This window comes from Chiloscyllium punctatum, chromosome 44, assembly GCF_047496795.1.
Source record: "Chiloscyllium punctatum isolate Juve2018m chromosome 44, sChiPun1.3, whole genome shotgun sequence".
Taxonomy (NCBI): domain Eukaryota; kingdom Metazoa; phylum Chordata; class Chondrichthyes; order Orectolobiformes; family Hemiscylliidae; genus Chiloscyllium; species Chiloscyllium punctatum.
In genome coordinates, this window is record NC_092782.1 from 38,308,444 (window position 1) to 38,330,162 (window position 21,719).

The following is a 21,719-nucleotide window of genomic DNA, read 5'->3' on the forward strand; positions in this document are numbered from 1 at the left end:
CCACCTGCGCAGCAACCTTCAGGGTACAATGGACCTGAACTCCCAGATCTCTCTGCCCATCAACTTTTCCCAAGCCCCTTCCATTCATTGTATAAGTCGCTCTAGAATTAGACTTGCCTAAATGCATCACCTCACATTTGTCTGGATTGAAAGCCATCTGCCACTTTTCCACCCAACTCTCCAGTCTATCTATATCCTCCTGTATTCTCTGACATTATTCTCTATATTCCCTTATGCTTTCTGCTACTCCACCAATCTTTGTGTCATCTGCAAACTTGCTAATCATATCAACAGTGTCCTCTTCTAGATCATTTATGTATATTACAAATAACAGTGGGTCCAATACTGACCCCTGTGGAACACTACTGGTCACCTTTCTCCATTTCGAGAAACTCACTTCAACTACTACTCTCTGTCTCCTGTTGCTCCACCAGTTCTTTATCCACCTAGCTAGAACACCCTGCACACCACGTGACTTCACTTTCTCCATTAGTCTACAATGGGGAACCTTATCAAACGCCTTACTCAAGTCCATGTATATGACATCAACAGCCCGTCCTTCATCTAACAATTTGGTTACTTCCTTGAAGAACTCTATTAAGCTGGTAAGGCATGATCTCCCCCGCACAAAACCATGTTGCCTATCACTGATAAGCTCGTTCTTTTCTAAATATAAATAGACCCTATCTCTCAGTACCCTCTCCAGCAACTTCCCCACCACCAATGTCAGGCTCACTGGTCTGTAGTTATCCGGAATATCCCTACTACCCTTCTTGTACAGGGGGACAACATGAGCAACCTTCCAGTCCTCTGGCACTTCACCTGTATTTAAGGATGCCACAAAAATATCTGTCAGGGCCCCAACTATTTTCTCTCTTGCCTCCCCCAGCAACCTGGGATAGATCCGATCCAGTCCTGGGAATTTGTCCACCTTAATAACCTCTAGCATACCCAACACATCTTCCCTACTTATGCCAACGTGATCCAGACTAATCAAACTTCTATCTCTAATTTCAAGATTCATCATGTTCCTCTCCTCAGTGAATAGTGATGCAAAATAATCATTCAGAATCTCACTCATTCTCTCAGGTTCGGCACATAGCCTTCCTTCATTAACTTTTAGTGGACTAATCCTTTCTCTAGTTACCCGCTTGCTTCTTATATAAGAATAAAATGTTTTGGGATTTTCCTTAATTCTGCTTGCTAAAGCTATTTCATGACCCTTTTTAGCCCACTTGATTCCTTATTAAAGTCTTGTCCTACTCTTCCAATATTCCTCTGGAGCCCGTTCTGTTCTTAGCTGCCTAGACTTTATGTACACTTCCCTTTTCCTCTTGGCTAGTCGTACAATGTCTCCTGTCATCTTTGGTTCACGAATCTTGCCCTTCTGATCCTTTGCCTTCAACGGGACATGCCTAGCCTGCACTACCATTAACCTATCTTTGAAAGCCTCCCACATCTTAAATGTGGACTTCCCTTCAAATAGTTGTACCAATCCACATTTCCCAGCTCCTGCCTAATTTTGATATAATTGGCCTTGGCCCAGTTTAGTACTCTTCCCTTAGGACCACACTCTTGTTTATCTACGAGTGTTCTAAAACTTACAGAATCGTGGTCACTGTTCCCAAAGGAATCCCCCACCGCAACTTCTACCACGTGTCCTGGCTTGCTCCCCAGTACCAGGTCCAATATGGCCCCTTCCCTCGTCGGACTATTGACATACTGCTCTAGAAAACTCTCCTGGATGCTTCATACAAATTCTACTCCATCCAGACCTCTGACGCTAAGTGTATCCCAGTCAATGTTGAGAAAATTAAAATCGTCCAACACCACTACCCTATTGCCTCTACATCTATTCATAATCTGGTTACCTATTTGTTCTTCTACCTCACGCTCACTGTTGGGAGGTCTGTAATACAGCCCCAACAATGTAACTGCACCCTTCTTATTTCTCAGCTCCACCCACAATGCCTCACTACCCAAGACCGCCATAGTGTCCTCCTTTAGCACAGCCGTGATATTGTCCCTGACCAGCAATGCAACTCCACCCCCTCTTTTACTTCCCTTCCAGTCCTGTCTGAAGCGTTTATATCCTGGAACATTTAGTTGCCAATCATCATGCCCTTCCTTCAATCAAGTCTCTGTGATGGCAATAATGTTATACTCCCAGGAACCAATCCAAGCCCTAAGTTCATCTGCCTTACACACTATACTCCTTGCATTAAAGTAGATGTATTTCAGACCACCAGTTCTTTTGCGCTCACCTGCTCTCTGCCTATTCTTCCCTTTATTAATGCTATCTTCATAATTCTTACAGTCTCCAGTCTCCACCTCGCTGCCTACTTGTTTTCTCTTCTGGTTCCCAGTCCCCTGCCACATTAGTTTAAAATCTCCCCAAAAGCAGTAGCAAAACCTCTCCCAAGGACATTGGTTCCGGTCTGGTTCAGATGTAGACCGTCCCTTTTGTAATAGTCCCACCTTCTCCAGAACCAGTTCCAATGTCCAACAAATCTGAACCCCTCCCTCCTGGACCATCTCTCATGAGACACTTTCCCCTGAGCAGAGGGGACAATAACCAGGGGCACAGTTTCAATATTAGGAGCAAGAGGTTTAGAGGGGATTTGACAAAAATGTTTTTCACCCAGAGGGTTGCGAGTATCTGAAACTATTGCCTAAAAATGTGCTAGAGGCAAGATCCCTCAAGATATTTAAAAACTATTTTGATGAATACTTGAGATGTTATAACATAGAAGGTCAAATGTTGGAAAATGGGATTAGAACAAGTGGATGTTTGATGACTAGTGTGGACATGACTTTGGAGGGTTGGAGGCTGAGGAGTGACCTTATAGAGGTTTATAAAATCATGAGGGGCATGGATAGGGTAAACAGAAAAGGTGGTGGATTCTAGAACTAGAGGGCATAGGTTCAGGGAGAGAGGGAAAAGATATAAAAGGGACCTATGGAGCAACTTTTTCATGCTGAGGTGGTGCGTGTATGGAATGAGCGGCCAGAGGAAGTGGTGGAGGCTGTTACAATTATAGCATTTAAAAGGCATCTGGTTGGATATATGAATAGGACGAGATTAGAGGGATATGGGCCAAATGCTGACAAATGGGACAAGATTAAGGATATCTAGGCAGCGTGGATGAGTTGAATCGAAGGGTCTGATTCCGTGTGGTATATCTCTATGACGGGTCAAAGGGCCTCCTTCAGTGCTGTAAAACCTCTCTGATTCTAAATATGCATTTATTCAAAGAGTAGCTTTGTGCTTTCTTACTTTGAGGTGTTCTTCATTCTCTTGCTTCTTTTCCAGTTCTTGTTGCATATTTTTCACTTCTTCTATTTTGCTTTCCAACTCTTCTTTTGTTGTTTTGATTTCACGTTTTCTCTGTGTAATCTCTCTACTTAGCTCAATACAACCTTCTCTCAATGCTTTTGTCTTCCTTTCAAAATCCTGCAAAGCCAGAACAAAAATAAATCTAACAAATGAAAACATTGCTCCAGGAATAAAATATAACTTTCATGTAATTAAAAGCTTTGACAACAATATTCTTCTTCATTCATGGATGGGGGCCTCACTGGCTGGACAGGCACTCATTGACAATCACTAAGTGTCCTGATGAAAGTGGTGTTGAGTTACCTTCTTGAACCAAATGATAGTAATACTATTGAATGTTAAACAGCAATGTTTAGATTCTCTCCTGTTGGAGATAGTCAGTGCCTGGCACATTGTGGCATGAATGTTACTTGCCACATGTCAGCCCAAGTTTGCATAACAATCACATTTTACTATTTTTGAAGAGTCATAAATTATGCTGAACATTATGCAATCATTTGTGAATATGCCAATTTCTGACTTTTTGATGTAGGGAAGGTCATTGATAAGCAGGTAATGATAGTTGGACCTATGATACTACCTTGAGGAACCCTGAAGCAATGTCCTGGAACTGAGATAACTGTCCTCCAACAAATTGCAACTAACTTCCCATGTGCGAAGTATGACTCCAACCAGCAGAAAATTACCCCTAGGGTTCTTTGATGTTACACTTAGTCAAAGGTAGCCTCAATGTTAAGGGCTGTCACTCTCATCTCGTGATATAGAAATTGATTACTGAAATATATTTACTAGCAACAGCTATACGACCCCATCAGACATTAGGAAGCTTGTATCTTCTATTATATTACTGAACAGCAAAGATTTACACAAACAACATGGATAGTATTGTACAATCTCTTGCTTTAGCCTCATATCTGAAGATATGATATTCACTTTATGTATTTGACAATACTCAAAATGTCCTTGGCCCAGGTTTGACACTCCATGAATTGAGGTTCTGACAATATGTAGATATTTCTCAATACCTTTGTGCATGCCTTAGAGTTACAGAACACAGAACATAGAAAAAAAAACAGCGCAGAACAGGCCCTTCAGCCCTCGATGTTGTGCTGACCTATGAACTAATCTGAGCCCAAGGCCCTACCCTATTCCATCAACATCCATATGCTTATCCCAGGATTGTTTAAATCTCCCTAATGTGGCTGAGTTAACTACATTGGCAGGCAGGGCATTCCACGCCCTCACCACTCTCTGAGTAAAGAACCTGCCTCTGACATCTGTCTTAAATCTATCACCTCTCAGTTTGCAGTTATGTCCCCTCATACAAGATGACGTCATCATCTGAGGAAAAAAGACTTTCACTGTCCACCCTGTCTAATTCTCTGATCATCTTGTATGTCTCTATCAAATCCCCTCTTAGCCTTCTTCTCTTCAATGAGAAAAAACCCAAATCCCTCAGCCTTTCCTCGTAAGACCTTCCCTCCATACCAGGCAACATCCTGGTAAATCTCCTCTGCACCTTTTCCAATGCTTCCACATCCTTCCTGTAATGGGGTGACCAGAACTGTACATAATATTCCAAGTGAGGCTGCATTAGCATTTTGTACAGTTGCAGCATGACATCATTGGCTCCGGAATGCAAACCCTCTACCAATAAAACCTGACACACCATATGCCTTCTTAACGCACTAGCAACCTGGGTGGCAACTTTCAGGTAATCTGGATTAGTGGTGCTGGAAGAGCACAGCAGTTCAGGCAGTATCCAAGTAGCTTTGAAATCGACGTTTCCGCTTCAGGCTCACTGCCTTTATTCCTGATGAAGGGCTTTTGCCCGAAACGTCGATTTCGAAGCTACTTGGATGCTTCCTGAACTGCTGTGCTCTTCCAGCACCACTAATCCAGAATCTGGTTTCCAGCATCTGCAGTCATTGTTTTTACCTCGTACTTTCAGGGATCTATGTACATGAACGCCAAGATCCCTCTGCACATCCACACTACCAAGAATCTTTCCATTGACCCAGTATTCTGCCTTCCTATTATTCTTACCAAACTGAATCACCTCATATCTATCTGCATTGAACTCCATTTGCCACCTCTCAGCCTAATTCTGCAATTTTATCCAAGTCCCCCAGCAACCTGCAACATTCTTGCACACTGTCCACCATTCCACTGACTTTGGTGTCATCTGCAAACTTACTAACCCATCCACCTATGCCTGCATCCAAGTCATTTATAAAAATGATAAATAACAGCGGTCTCAAAACAGATCCTTATGGCACACCACTAGTAACTGCACCCCAGGCTAAATATTTTCCATCAACCACCACTCACTGCCTTCTTACAGAAAGCCAGTTTCTAATCTAAACTGCTAAATCATCCTCAATCGCCTGCCTCTGCATTTTCTCTAAAAGCCTACAATGTGGAACCTTATCAAAGGCTTTGCTGAAGTCCATGTATATCACGTTCACTGTCTACCCTCATCCAAATACTTGGTCATCTTCTCAAAAAACTTGATGAGGTTTGTGAGACATGACCTGCCCTTGAGGAAACCATGTTGACTATCTCCAATCAAATTGTTGCTTGGTAGATGATTATAAATCCTAACTCTTATAATCCTTTCCAAAACTCTTTCTACAGCAGACATAAGGCTCACTGGTCTATAATTATCTGGGCCATCTTTATACTTCCACCTTATTAACCTAATCCTTTCTAGTCTAATAGCCCGTATCTCAGTCTTCTCCTCTACAATATTCTCCATCTCCTCTACAATATTCTCAAACAGATAAGAAATATTTGTTTAGCACCTCTCTGATCTCCACAGGGTCCACACACAACTTCCCACTTCTGCTTTGACTGGCCCCATTCCTACCCTAGTCATCCTTTTATTCTTTACATAACTATAGAAAGCTTTACGGTTCACCTTTATTCTACCTGCTAAAGACTGCTCATGTCCCCTCCTTGCTCTTCTTAACTCTCTCTTTAAATCCTTCCTAGCTAATCTGTAAGTCTCCAGCACCTGATCTGAACCATCTCATCTCAATGTCACATAGGCCTCCTTCTTCCGCTTAACAAGAGATACAATTTCTTTAGTAAACCACGGTTCCCTTACCTTATCACTTCCTCCCTGCCTGACAGGGACATACCTATTAAGGACACACAACATCTGTTCCTTAAACCAGCTCCACATTTCGATTGTCCCCATCCCCTGTATTTTGCTATCCCATTCTATGCCTCCTAAGTCTTGCCTAAGTGCATTATGATTGCCATTCCCCCATCTATAACACTTGCCCTGTGACATGTACCTATCCCTTTCCATTGCTAAACTAAACATAACTGAATTATAGTCACTCTCTCCAAAGTGCTTACCTACCACTAAGTCAAACACCTGGCCTGGTTCATTATCAAGTATTAAATCCAGTGTGGCCTCCCCTCTTGTTGGCCCTTTGACATACTGTGTCAGGAAACCCTCCTGCACACATTGGACAAAAACTGATCCATCGATGTACTAAGATATAGCATTTCCAGTCAATGTTGGGGAAGTTAAAGTCCCCCATAATGACCACTCTGTTCCTTTCACTCCTACCCAGAATAGTTTTGCCAATCATCTCCTGCATATCCCTGTAACTTTGCGGAGGCCTATAAAAAACTCCTAGCAGTGTGACCTCTCCTTTGCTGTTTCTAACCTCAGCCCATACCACCTCAATAGACAAGTCCTCGTCAAAAGTTCTTTCAGCCACCATTATACTGTCCTTGACTAACAAAGCCACACCTCCCCCTCTTTTACCAACTTCCCTGATCTTAATGAAAGATCTAAATCCTGGAACCTGGAATATCCATTCCTGACTCTGCTCTATCCATGTCTCTGAAATGGCCACAACATTGAAGTCCCAGGTACCTATCCATGCTGCAAGCTCACTTACCTTATTCCGGATACTCCTGGGATTGATATAGACAATGCTGTTTGCCAGCACACTCATGTGACCATGAAATCCTGTCCATGTCCTCCCTACTCACATCCTCCTGTACACTGGAACTACACCAAAGGTTTCCATCCCCTTGCTAAGCAAGTTTAAACCCACCTGAATAGCTCTAGCAAATTTCCCACCCAGGATATTAGTACCCCATGCTTCAAGTGAAGACCGTCCTGTTTATTGAAGTCCCACCTTCCCCAGAATGAGCCCCAATTATTCATATACCTGAAACCCTCCCTCCTGCAGCTACATGTTCAGCTGATACATGTTCCTTCTTCCTCGCCTTGCTGTTTGTTCTAGCTTCCAGCTTCCACCCTCGCTCCCTGAAATCCTGCCATTTATTCCTTTCCCTCTTCCTACCTATGTCATTGGCAGTTATGTGGACCATGACTTGGGGCTGGTCACCTTTTCCCTTCAGGACCCCAAAGACATGATCAAAGACATCATGGACCCTGGCACCTGGGAGGCAACACACCAACTACGAGTGTCTTTCGTTTCCAACAAACCTTCTATCTGAGCCTCTAATTATTGAGTCTCCAATGACTAACACTCTCCTCCTTTCCCCCTTCACTTCTGTGCAACAGGGACGGACTCTGTGCCAGAGACTTGCACCCCAATGCATGCCCCTGGTAAGTCCCCCCACCCCCAACAGAATCCAAAATGGTGTACTTGTTTTTCAGGGGAATGACCACAGGGGATCCTGCACTGATTGTTTTAATCCCTTCTAACAGTTACCCAGCTTTCTTTGTGCCTAGGAGTAACTACTTGCCTGTAACTCTTATCTATCACAGACTCTGCCTCACGAATGATCCAAGGTTCATCCAGCTCCTGCTCCAATTCCCTAATGCCATCTTGGAGGAGCAAGAGTTGGGTGCACTTCCTGAAGATCTATTTGGATGGACACTAATGGTGTCCCTCACCTTAAACATCATGCAGGAGGAATATTCCTCTCCCTGCACTGCCATCCCTGCCGGTCCCCTTATCAGAAAGTAAAAAATCTTACCTAATGTGTCCCTGGTGTTTAAGGTGAGAGGAGGTGGATGGGTGGGAGGCCCTAAAAAGTTTCAGGTTTAGGAAACACTCACTTATATTGCTGAAGGGGAAAAGAAGTCCCTCCTTTCCCAGAAACCTCTGCTCTCCGATGTCAGATGTAAAGACTTAAGTATAGTGACTCACCTTGCCTGGCAGGCCTCTGGTCCAAGCTCCCACTCTTCCTGCTGCTGAAAACAGAAATGGAGGGCTCCAACACTTGAGGTAAGGTTTTAAAGATTTAAGTTAGTGACTCACCTTATATTATGTCTGAGGCCTGATGTTTGGGTAAACAAAATAGGTTATAATACTAAACCAATACACTGAAGTTTCTAACAACGATGAGCAAAGACACTGTGTCTTGAATAATTCTTTACTCGCGGGACATGGGTATCACTGACTGGCAGTATTTATTGCCTATCCCTTGTTGCCTTTGAGAAGGTAGTGGTGAGCTGCCTCTTGAACTACTACAATCCATGTGCTGCAGGTAGATGCGCAATACCTTTGCAGAGGGAATTCCAGGATTTTGACCCAGTGACAGTGAATGTATAGGGATATATTTCCAAGTCAGGATAATCTATGGCTTGGGGAGACCTTGCAGGTAGTGGTGTACCCATGTATCTTCTGCCCTTGTCCTTCTGGATGGAAGAAGTTATGCATTTGGAAAATGCTGTCTAAGAATCTTTGGCAAATTTCCGTCGTGTATCTTTTACATAGTGCAACTGCTGCTACTGAGGTATTGGTGGTGGAGGAATGGATGTGGTGCCAATCAAGCTGACTGTTTTCTTTTGGATGGCATTAAGCTTCTTGATTGTTATTAGAGGTGCATGCATCCAGGTAAGTAGGGGATATCCCATCACACTCCTGACCTGTGCCTTTTAGATGGTGACAGGTTTTGGTAGTCAGGAGGTGGTTTACTCATTGCAGAATTCCTAGTGTCTGACCTGTTCTTGTAGTGATTGTATTTATATGGCAAGTCCAGATGAGCTTCTGGTCAATAGTAATCCACTAGGTTTTGATTGGGGGAGTTCAGTAACAGTAAAATATTCAATGTCAATGGATGCTGATTAGATTATCTCTTATTGGAGATGTGGTAACTGCCTGGCATTTGTGTGATTTGAATGTTACTTTCCACTTATCATCCCAGATATTGTCCAGGTCTTCTTGCAATTGAACATGGACTGGTTCAGTAACTAAAGAGTCATAATGGTGTTCTATTATTTGTTTTATTCAACTTTGCTTTGTTACCTTAGTGTGGTCTCAATATAATTATACATCGAGGAACTGCACATTGGTTTGTGGGCAAAGCTTGAAACTTGCTGGAATGGAATTGGTTGAGTAATATCATGATTTTGTTTTCTTCTGAAATCTCAGCACTTTGATGATTCACCATTTGTCAACCACTGTCTAATTCTATTTCCTTTGTCCTTGGTTATGTAGTCAGTCCAGCAAACAGTTAGGAAAGCACTTGGGATGCTGGCCTTTATTGGAAAGGGGGCCAGAGTACAAGGATAAGGAAGTCTTATGACAATTGTCTGGGGCTTTGGTGAGACCAATCCTGGACTACTGTAAGCACTTTTGGTCTCCATATTCAAAGAACATACATTTGAACTGGAGGCAGTTCAGTGGTGATTCACTGGGTTTGTCTCTGGGATGTGTGGTTTGTCTTATGATGAAAGGCTTAGCAAATCGAGCCCATGCTCTTTGAAGTTTAGAAAAATGAGAAGTGATCTTGTTTAAGTATGCACAATTCTCAAGGCTCTTGACATTGTAAAAACTAAGGGGTCATTTCCACTGACTGGATAATTTAGAACACAAGTGACCAGTCTCAGGATAAGGGGTTATTCATTTAGGATTGAAGTAAGGTGGAAACTTTTTACTGAACCCTTTGTTTTACCTTTTTGTGAACCTTCAGAAACCTCTATCCTGAGGTTTTATGGTTAGTCAATAGTTGAGCATATGTAAGACTGAGATGGAAATACTTTTGGTTGCTCCAGAAATCAAGGGTTATGGGAATAGCTCGGATGGTGGAGATAAGATAGATCAGGTATCATCATATCAAATAGTGGAATAGACTCATGGTTTATACTTGTTCCCATTTCTTACGTTAGAGTCAGTAATTTGTTTGCTGCTGTCCTTGAGATGGCAGATTTACAGTTTTGGAAGGAAATTGAGATTAAACAAAGAGAACAGTAACTTTTGATGCAATCCAATATATTACAGACAGCACTGAAAATCAGAGTGAAATCACATTTTCCAGACCCTCCGTCATCCTGCAAGAAAAGTATTTTTTATTCATTCATGGGAGGTGGGTGCCGCGAGCTAGGCCAGCATTTATTGCAAGAGAGCAGTTAAGAATCACCACATTGCTATAGGTGATGCTAGAAGCATTGGGCAGACAAGATGTTGAAAGTTTGTGCACTTCTCTCTAACTTTACCACTTTAAAAATGTTTGTGTGTTGAGTACTTTCCCAAATAAACTTTCTCCATTTTGGTTGGTCACAAGTCAAGGATTCAAACAGGTCAGCAGGGAAACTGAATCTTTTCTGTGATGCATCAAGGATATCCCTGAAGTATTTCCGCTGTTTTCCTGCTTTGTGCATCTGGCATCAAGCACATGAATGTAATGACTTAGCCAGCAAAGCTAGTTTTGATTGACTAGGAGAAAGTGAGGACTGCAGATGTGAGAGATCAGAGTCAAAAAGTGTGATCCTGGAAAAACACAGCAGGTCAAGCAGCATCCTAGAAGCAGGTGAATCCACATTTTGGGCATAAACCCTTCATCAGGAATTTGGGTGGGGGGGGGGTGTCTGGGGCTGAGGGATAAATAGGAGGGTGGGGCTGGTCTTGGGCATGAGGTGGCTGTGAAGGTGATAGGTAGGTGCAGGTGGAGGATGGAGTGGAGGGCGGATTGAATAGGTGGGATGGAAGATGAACAGGCAGGACAGTTCAAACGGGCATGGAGTTGGAGGGTTGGATCTGGGATGAGGTGGGGAGAGGAGAGATAAGAAAACTGGTGGAGTCGATGTTCATGCTGTGTGTTGACATCTCAATGCCAGATATATGTTGGCTTAGGAGAGAGTAACCTTATTGGATCACCTTATTTGCAGTGATTTGGAGGATCTTTCAAAGATACCATTGATGGTTATAGGAAGGCAAGTATTACAATTGTCTGATAAATCATTGTCTTAGTTTCATTTTTAAGGTCCTGATGTTCAAATACACTTTTCCTCAATTGGCTGGAGGCTGAGTTGGCACATTGCAAGTGATGATGAATTTTGTTATATAGCTCTGCCTTCTTCAAGAGGGGTCTCTCAGGGGAACCTCCTCTTGACGAAGGCAGCCATGATTTATCCATGAATCAAAAAATAAAAATCTTTTTATTTGGTCATTACTTCATAGCTCTTTATGGGAGTTTGCTGTGTGCAAATTGGTTGTTACATTTCCTACACTACAACATTGATTACACTGCAACAGCATTTCATTGGCTTTAAAACACTACTGACTGTAATACGAAAACAGTCAGTTCTGCTATAACGCTGTAGTTCTGTTCGTGTGCTATCGCATGTTAAAAGAAAATAACAAAACAGCAGCACATTTAAACTAAAGGGGCCAGAATTGCATTGTAACTAATACACGCTTTAAAAGTTTGTGCTACAGCAAGTTTCCCTAATTCATCAATTGTGTTGTAGCAAATTTGCATTAACAGTAGGGGTGTTATAGCAGACCAACCTGTACAGTTCAAGTTGTTCTTTCTTTAATTATTTGTTCCCTTTTCCACCTTTATTAGATATCTCTGTAATACTACGAAGCCAAACATTTTGATTTTGTTTGTAACATGATCAATAACAATATAGTTTCAGTCTTGTTACCAGCCAAAAACTAGATTCTTGAGCATGGTTTATTGGAGATTTATTCAAAAATGCCTTTGTAAATATTTAAAATACATTTTAGAAGATAAAGCACAATACATTATATTTTTACAATATCTTACAAACAACAGATCCCAATTTATTGTTCACCCATCAAAATATCTTCCCGCAGTTATGTGCTGAACACATTGCATGGACCACATTTTGATCTAAGTGTTTAAAGTACAATTTGCCACGCATGGAACTTTATATCAATAATTCCAAGTTTTTTATAACAAGAAAATTATTTTGAAATTATTTCAAAGAGTTTTGTGATTCATCCAAAAATCGTATCCTGGATTGTCGTTTTAGTTTTGGTTTGATACATCAGGTTGGAAGAGTGCAGGGCTTATAAGGAAAACAACTTGATATGTTTCAAGAATACCTAGCATTGCAATTAATCACAACTCCTTTGGAAAACTATATACCTTCTATGTCTTTCTGAATAACCTGCATAAGCTAAGCTCAAAAATGCAGCCAGATCATGTAGCACACACCATTTCAATTAAACTCTGTAAAAATGAAAACTCACCACAGCCCACTTCTACAGATCGCTTCCCAATAGCCCATTTTAGCAATGAACTAGTGAAAGACAATGGGGCAGTTGTCTCTCACACTATCATCTACTGATGAGGAATGGCACATTGAATTACCCTATTAAATCATTAACTTTTACTTCAGTCACAAGTTAGAAGGGACCTAATGAAACATTCAGGAAGAAGAAAACAAATTTCAATGAATGACCAAACAGCACAAAGAAAATCTTTCACTTGGAAAAGCAATGGGCCCAATTGAGCAATTTACAGGTATGCTAGTCAGTACACAAGGGAGAAAGTATTAGAGAGATTTTTCAATATAATCTATTGAAGAGTAATGGAAAGGACATCATATGGAGCATTGATGCTATTAAAGACATGTTGGACCAAATTGCCTGGTTTTCTGCTTCTGACCCTTTGTAACAAAGTACCTTATAAACTGAAACTAAGCTATGGTTCAGAAAGAGGACCAGGTATGATTAAATGAAATAAGAATGCTAAGAATAGGATTAGTGCTTCAGATTTCACATGACCATTACAGGTGAGACTGTTTGTAAACTGAAGGTGTGCAAAATGCAACTTGTAACTGTTCTAATACATGGATGGCAGTACATTTTACATCAGTTTCCTCACTCACTGAAACACAATATACTTGCCATTTTTGTCATTATTTGAATGGGATCAGCCAGGTGGACCTCATAGAATATGAGTTCCCTGATTGGGACTGTTAACCTGGTTCAATCAGGGAGTCCTAGGTGACCAATGTAAACAGGTGTATCAAGAGTTCTGTTCACCCCAGGAACCAGCTCTGAGCTAGCAGGGTTGGTGTTATGCACGTGAAAATGAAAGGTGACTTGTTGATTGGATACCAGCCTTCCTGGATTTATTTCAGTGGCGGTGAGAAAAAAATATGCCCCTGAAGAGATTTGTTCACAATAGTCTTCTTTGAGTTGCAGTAAGCAACATGTTTGTGTCTGGGAAATTTGCTTTGTTTGATCCAGGTTTCAAAAACTGGGCCTAGGTTGTGGAAAGAATGTGTTAATATTTGCAGGCAAAGATGTTGGGACAGACGTAAAGCAATGAGTAATTCTACTGATAGCTTTTTTGGTTATGAGAACCTTAACTTTTCCTGATGCATCAGGTTTAGCTAAAAGCATATTGATGGATTTAGCTAAGGAATATTACAGCTCCTAGCCTCCTCTATTTACTTGGCAGTATGGGAACCAGGGGAATCTGTATCAGGATTTTTGACTAGGTAAGATGACTGGCAGAGGCATATAAACTTACTTTAATTCTCAGTGAGATGTCAAGAAACCTTTTGGTATGTAGGATTAATGATGTGGTCATGGAAAGTGTCTACTACCTGAAGCCCAACTGAGCATGAGTAAATGTGGCAAATGGAGCTCATGAGTGACAGGGTGTTCTGCTGAAAGTGGACACCCTTGCCAAACCGAATCAGCTTGGGGAACGCCACTTGAATAAAGGCAATTGCACAGCCTTACTCAGGACATATCCTGAACAGAGGATAAAACCCTAAAACAAAGCCAAGCCTCAGTCAAAAGGTTAAACTTTTCTTGAGGCTCTCAGCAAGAAGGACATTGCAGTTGCAGACTCGAGACATTGAAATAGTCCCACGAGGCTTGAATTGAGCAACAGAACTCACAGGCCAGAATCCAGGAGAAACCGCACACTGGAAATTCCACCTACAGCTGATTTGGAACAGTTAAATTGCTTTAGCAACATCCAAATTAGAACGAATCAAAAGGACCATTTGGTGAAATGATCATCTAGTTCTAATGGAGGTCAGCTCGGCTGTATCACTGTTTGTGGAACCAATCTTTACCGGAATTCGCTCTGAATCCAACCCTTAAGTTTACCTAAGACTTCGGCCAGGCTGAGAACCTATATTGGGCAACGCTTACAGATTGTGGAAATTACCTTGGTTCCAGTCTCTTAGGAGAGGCAGCTAGTTCAGTTACCACTGATTAGAATAAAAGGCTGGGGCCCAAGAAAGATGAAGTGAAATTGGTTGAGAAATCTTGAACTTGATTGGCTACCTGAGGTAAGTATTAATTAAATATCCAAAAGATGTTCAGGAAGGTCAAAGTGGCCCAGGGCACATTTCATGTTAACCAAGAAGCAATTCCATTATTCTGCATGGCACCCCAGTGCCATTTGCTTTATGTGCAAAAATAAAGGCAGAAATCAGGAGGCTGGAAAGTGAAAGAATCATCAAATGAGTAGAGTTTACGGAATGGGTAACACTATAATCTGTGAAGCCCGACAGTTTGTTTGAAATCTCCACAAAGGTGAACAAAGCGGTGAAATGATTTTCACTACTGGACAAATACCCAATCCCTCGCATAGAGGACTCATATGCAAAACTGGCAGTGGAGCTGTCCTTCATGACTGTCATAGGCTGTGCATACCTATAATTGTGATTAGCTGTGGATTCTCAGAAGTATGCTTCAATTAATACCCATAGCTGTTTGTAGGAGAAAGTGAGAATTGCAGATGCTGGAGATCAGAGTCAAGAACGTGGTGTTGGAAAAGTTCAGCAGGACAGATTCAAGAATCCTGATTCCTGATAAAGGGCTTATGCCCAAAACGTCGATTCTCCCACTCCTCGGATGCTGCCTGACCTGCTGTAATTTTCTAGTACCACACTCTCGACCATAACAGTTTGTGCCAAAATACAACACTGTCTTTTGGCGTATCATCAGCCTATGCCATTTTCCAATGGACAGTGGAAAACGTTTTACAAGGTCTACCCCAGGTCACCACTTATTCGGATGATGTGCTAATAACCAGCAAGATCAATAAAGAGCTTGTATCTCCAAGGCTGGTGACCTCCTTAGGAGAGAAAAATGTGTGTTCCAGTGACCTACTGGGCTACAGAGTCAACAAGACCAGTTACACCCATTGGAAGAGAAGGTGAAAGAAATCAAAGGTTGCTGTGGCTCCAAAGTCTGAACCAGAACTTAGGTCTTTTCTTGGGTTGGTGAATTAATACAAAAAACTCATATGTAATCTGGCATCCTTACAACTGATATTGAAAAAAGGGTAGCATTGGAAACGGTTGCAAAGCTAAGAGGCCTTTAGGAAAGTCAAGAAGCAGCTTTCATCTTCTAAGGTGTTGGCATACTACGAACCCAAGTGGAGATGTGGTGCTGACATGCATGGCCTTCCCATATTGTATTAGGGTAGTGTTGACTCAGCAATGGCCCACAGGGAGGAATGCCTGATAGTGTATGCTTCCCGGGCTATGGCTGATGCCAAACTAAAGTACGCCCAGATAAAGAAGGAAGGTTTGGTGGTCATCTTTGGTGTGAGGAAGTTCCACCAATATCTTTACGCTTGTAAATTTGTAATAGTAATGCACCACAAACCCCTGCTAAAACTACTTATGGAGGGCAGAGCCATGCTGCCCATAGCTTTAGGTTGAATTCAGTGGTGGGCTCTTACTCTGAGTGCGTACAATTACAAGTTGGAATGCCAAGTGGCAAATGTAGATTTCTTAAGCCACCTCCCACTGGCAGATATAGTACTGGTGGTGTTGTCACAAGAAACGTCCATTGGGGTTTTCAACTTTCCAGACAGACTTTTGGTCACTGCTGACAATATCAAATTATGGACATAAAAAGATCCCATCCTGGCAAAACTAAAACAGCTGGTAGAGATGGGAGAAATGAAGGATCTATTGCAAACAGAATTGAAGCCTTTCTGGACTCAATGAGACCAGCTCTCTATACAGTTTGGCATATAAATATAGGGAGTAAGAGTAATTGTCCTGAGCAAATGTCCTTGCTAGATGCTGGCTGAACTCTACCAGGGTCATCCAAGAGTTTCTAAAATGAAGATTTTGGCAAGACGTTATATCTGGTGGCCAAGATTTGATGTTGGTTGGGCAGTGCACAGAGTGCCAGCAAAGACAACACTTAGCACCAGCAGCTCCCCCACATTCATGGAAATGGCCAGGTGAACCCTGGACTTGGTTACACATCGACTATACTGAACTCTTCATGGGGGCTGTATATTCTTAGTCATTGTGAACGCCTATTCAAAGTGGTTGGACGTGCACAGAGTTCATTCATCAAACATTGGGATGACAATTGAAAAGCTGCAAACATCTTTTGCAATACACTGACTCCGAGAGGTGTTGGTCACAGACAATGAGACATCATTTACCGATAGGGAATTTGAATATTTCCTAAACTTGAATGGCATTTGGCATGTAAGGACACTCCATATCATCTATCATCCAATGGTCTTGCAGAAAGAGCCGTACAAACTTTGACAACAGGCTTAAGGAAACAGCCTACAGTTTCACTTGATACCAAACTGTCTTAGTTCCTGTTTGATTAAAGGACCATCCTTTACATAACTACAGGGATAGCTCTAGAAAAATTACTAATGGGAGAAGATTCCACACCAGATTAAAGCTCATCTTCATGGACATTGGAGGAAGAGTGACACCTTATCAGGAACACCAATGCCTGACAAAAGACTCCTCTATGTGAAAGAGGCTGTTTATGTCATGGGACAAATTTTGACATTGAAGCTACAGGAATGGCCTTGCCTGATCAACATGAGGTGATTTCCCCTGCTGTACAAAGTTCAGGTAGGAGACACATTCTTGAACAAACACGTGGACCACATGAAAGCTACAACCTTGCAAACAGGGCAGGAGAAAAACGCACCTCATCCCTCAGATTGTTCAGCAAGGCTGTCAGAACCTGTGGGTTCTCTGCTCCCCCCCACCCCTCCCACCACCCAAGCCTAGTGTCAAAGAAACCTTTGAGGGTGAGACAGACATGCGGATGTTGCAGACTTGACACCATCAATGCCTGAAGAAGGAATTTACTTTGTCTGAGCTGCTCAAGAGGCGGACTACAGTCCAGTACATTACACCAGTATCCTAGCCAGAGTTGGAGGAACCAGACCTGGTGCGAAAATACCCCAAGAGAAGTTATAGGAAAAAGAATGAGCCTACGTCACTGGACTTTCAGGGGAAGGATGTAGTGATTGGAATGAGGTCAGCCAAGTGGACCTCATCGAATATGAGTTCCCTGATTAGTCTGTTAATCTGATCCAGTCAGGGAGTCCTGGCTGACAGATATAAACAAGAGTATCAGGGGTTCTGTTCGCCCTCGGAGCTGACTCTGAGCTAGCAGGGTGAGCGTCATATACTATGCACATGTAAATAAAGGGTAATGTGGAGAGTGGATATCAGCCTTCATGGAGTTATTTCAGTTTTCACTGACTTATATACTCATTATTATCCCTTTTAAAGATTAAAACAAATCTTCCAACACTGATTTTTCCCTTAAGTCCCTATTCACCGAGCCATAATAAACATTTCACAATTTGGTTTGATACGATATGAATGACTGAAAATTAATTTTCTCTTTAAATCATTTGCATTCTTTAAAAAAAACTAAAGCAGACTGAATTTGTTTAACAAATTAGTTTTTATAGATTGTATTTTGTTGACTCTGAACAGTATATAAAAAATATTTAAATGATCAATTACAAGTATTTCATGTGTTACTCACTCTTCTCTAATTTCCCACTAGCTATTGTGTCACAGTATAATTTATCTATCACAAGAATTGGCAGCAGTCTGTGTACAGTTTATCTGTACTGTTCTTGTTTCACAAGAGAAAAAATAGTGAGTTGTCAACAATGAATCATTTACAAAGAAATATTTGGAGGATACTTCTTACTTAATGTTATTTCTGACCATGATTTTTATGTACATTTGGCATTACATGTTCCTCTGGATGTAGGTTTGCTCGCTGAACTGGAAGGTTTATTTAATGAACTTAAAACTAAAGCATTAGAAAAAAATCACTTAAGCTTGAAAACTTTGTTGGAAGATTAATAGACAGATTGTTTACATTGTTATTCAGAGTGAGCTTGATTGGCTGAATGTTTCTGTATTATTTAACACACTTGCTCTATAAGATGCAAATTAAAATGCCTACACATGCCAAAGGACAATAAATAGCTTGGAGACAAATCCTTTTGACAAGTTGAAAACAAAGGAAAAATACTGTGGATGCTGGAAATCTGTAAAATGCTGCAACTAACCAGCAGGCCAGGCAGCTTCTGTGAACAGAAAAACAGAGTTTCAGGTCATTTCAGGTCTAATGAGAATCACTGACTGAAATGTTAACCCTGAGCCTCTCTCCACAGATGGTCTCACAGAAATGCAGAATTGTTATGGTATAGAAGGAAACCATTCAGCTCATCATACCTGCATTGGTTCTATTACCTAGTACCAATCTCCTGATTTTTCCCCTATATTCCTATAAACCATTTCTATCCAAAAAAATCATCCAATTCCCTCTTGAATGCTTCAGTTGGATTTACCTTCACCACATTTCTAGACAATGCATTCCATATCCTACTTATTCATTGTGTGAAGAAGTTTGTGTTAAGTTACCCTTGCTTTGTTTGCACTTCATTTTAATTGTATGCCATTCATTCATTTTTTTCTTTTAAAGTAGGAGCAGCATCTCCTTAACTGTTACATCCACCCATTTAAGATTTTGCAAACGTCTATCAAATCTCCTCTCTGCCACCTTCTCTCCAAGGAGAACAGTCCCAACTTCTTCAATATATCATCAGAACTGAAGTTTTTCATTCCTGGAACCATTCTCATAAATCTCTTCTGCATTCACATATTTCTGACAATGTGGCACCCAGAACTGTACACAAAACTTCAGCTGAGGTTCACCAAATGTATGCAGATTCAACATCACCTCCCTGCTTTTGTCTTCTACACCTCTATACTTAAGCAACCCGAGAACACAGTATGCATAATTAACTGACTCGCTACCTGTCCTGTCATCTTTCACGATCTGTGCATATATACACCCAGATTTCTCTGTCCCGCACTCCCTTTAGAATTTTACCCCCTGTTTTATATTGATTTTCAATGTTCTCCCAATCTCACACCTCTCTGCATTGAACCAACTTTTGGAGTTCCACACTATTGTCTGCACAGATTACAATTCTTCCAATTTAGTGCTGTCTGAAAGTTTGGAAATTTTCCTTTGTATGTCAAGATCCAGATCATTAACATATATCAGGAAAAGCCTTTCTCCAGCCTGAAAAGATATCCATTAATATATATTCATTGACCATTACTCTCTATTTCCTAACACTCAGCCAGTCTTTATAGCTACTGTCCCTTTTATACTGGCAACTTTGCTTACAAGTTTGTTGTTTTGCAATGTATCAGACGTAAATGATTGCAAATCAGCAAGGCTTGCAGCATAAGTGGAGAGAAATTAGAATTAACACTTTGGGTTCAGTGACCCCAGTTTTAAAGATGGGTCATTGGACCCAAACATTAACTCCACTTTCTCTCCACGATGCTGCCAGAAAGGTGTTGTGAAACTTGAAAGGGTTCAGAAAAGATTTACAAGGATGTTGCCAGGGTTGGATGTTTTGAGCTATGGGGAGAGGTTGAATAGACTGGGCTGTTTTCCCTGAAGCGTCTTAGGCTGAGAGGTGACCTTATAGAGGTTTACAAAATTATGAGGGGCATGGATAGGATAAAGAGACAAAGTCTCTTCCCTGGGGTGGGGGAGTCCAGAACTCAACAGCATAGGTTTAGAGTGAGAGGGGAAAGATATAAAAGAGAACTAAGGGGCAGCTTTTTCATGCAGACGGAGGTGCATGTATGGAATGAGCTGCCAGAGGAAGTGGTGGAGGCTGGTACAATTGCAATGTTTAAAAGGCATCTGGATGGGTATATGAATAGGAAGGGTTTGGAGGGATATGGGCCAGGTGTTGGCAGGTGGGACTAGATTGGGTTGGGATATCTGGTCGGCATGGACAAATTGGACCAAAGGGTCTATTTCCGTGCTATACATCTCTATGACTCTATGACTCTATGACCAGCAGGGATTTTCCACTAATTTCTGTTTTGTTTCTGATTTCCAGCATCTACAGTTCCTTGGGTTATTTTTGTTTTTTGCAAAACCATGTATACAACATCAACAGTATTGCACTCATTGTGTCTCTCTCACCTGAATATTTCCAGAATTTTATGTTGTTAAACAGAAAAATAATTGAATGTATAATATAGAACTGCATCCATGGTACCATGTGTTGTCTAAATTTTTAATTATTGTTCAGATTGGAGTTCTGGGGATAGTGAATTAACTTAAATAGGCAAGTCAGTAGGCATGAAATGGCAGCTTAGTTAGGGAATTATGGACTGGGTTTAGTGTTCTCTGCTCAAGATGTGGGAATGGGCATTTTCATTGCTGAGTATCTCCTGTCCCCACCAGTGAGAATCACATTACATCAAGCATTAATCAAAGATTTATGTGGGGTCAGGTCAGATTCTTGGGCTCTTAGGTCGAGGTTGTACAACTATGAAGAGCTGCACTAGCAAAAAGATAACTTTTTTGTTGGGTTGTGAGGAGAAAGGGTGGTCGGGAAGTTGGTTTGGTTGGAGACAAAGCCTGGCAGGGGCTTTGAGTCACTGACACTTGACCTCCTTTCCAATGTCACCACTGGTTCAATTGTTTCCAATTGTTCCCAGATTAAGGCAAATGGAGGGTCTTGCCAACCTAGCAGATAGTGCACTCTGGTTTCCCCATCAGAAAAGTAGCCACTTCTCTCCCACTCCAAGCAGGCAGGTAATCAGGTCGGTGGCAGGTTTAAACCCTTAACAGGCCATTAATTAACCACTTAAAGGCCTTAATTAATGGAAATAAAATAGTGAACAAACCTAGATTGCTGTCAAGTCTTTCATTTTTAGAATGGGTTGCAGGTTTCGGCTCATTAATATGTAAATCCCAGAACTTCTTTCAAGTCACAAAGGTGTGAGGTTAGGGTCTGTCTGTATTCCCAATCTTAAATCAGACTGGTTCTTTTTCCAGAGAAGGAATTTATAAAAATGTTTCATGGATTG

The 21,719-nt window shown here is 41.4% G+C and overlaps 1 protein-coding gene across 1 annotated transcript in view; it reads right to left on the minus strand.

Moving 5' to 3' along the window:
- ccdc146 (coiled-coil domain containing 146) overlaps positions 1–21,719 on the minus strand; it is a 154,581-nt gene that overhangs the window by 64,477 nt on the left and 68,385 nt on the right. The window contains exon 7 of the mRNA XM_072562660.1: positions 3,278–3,454. Within this exon, the coding sequence (XP_072418761.1) occupies positions 3,278–3,454 (177 nt within the window). The remainder of the gene's footprint in view (positions 1–3,277; positions 3,455–21,719) is intronic.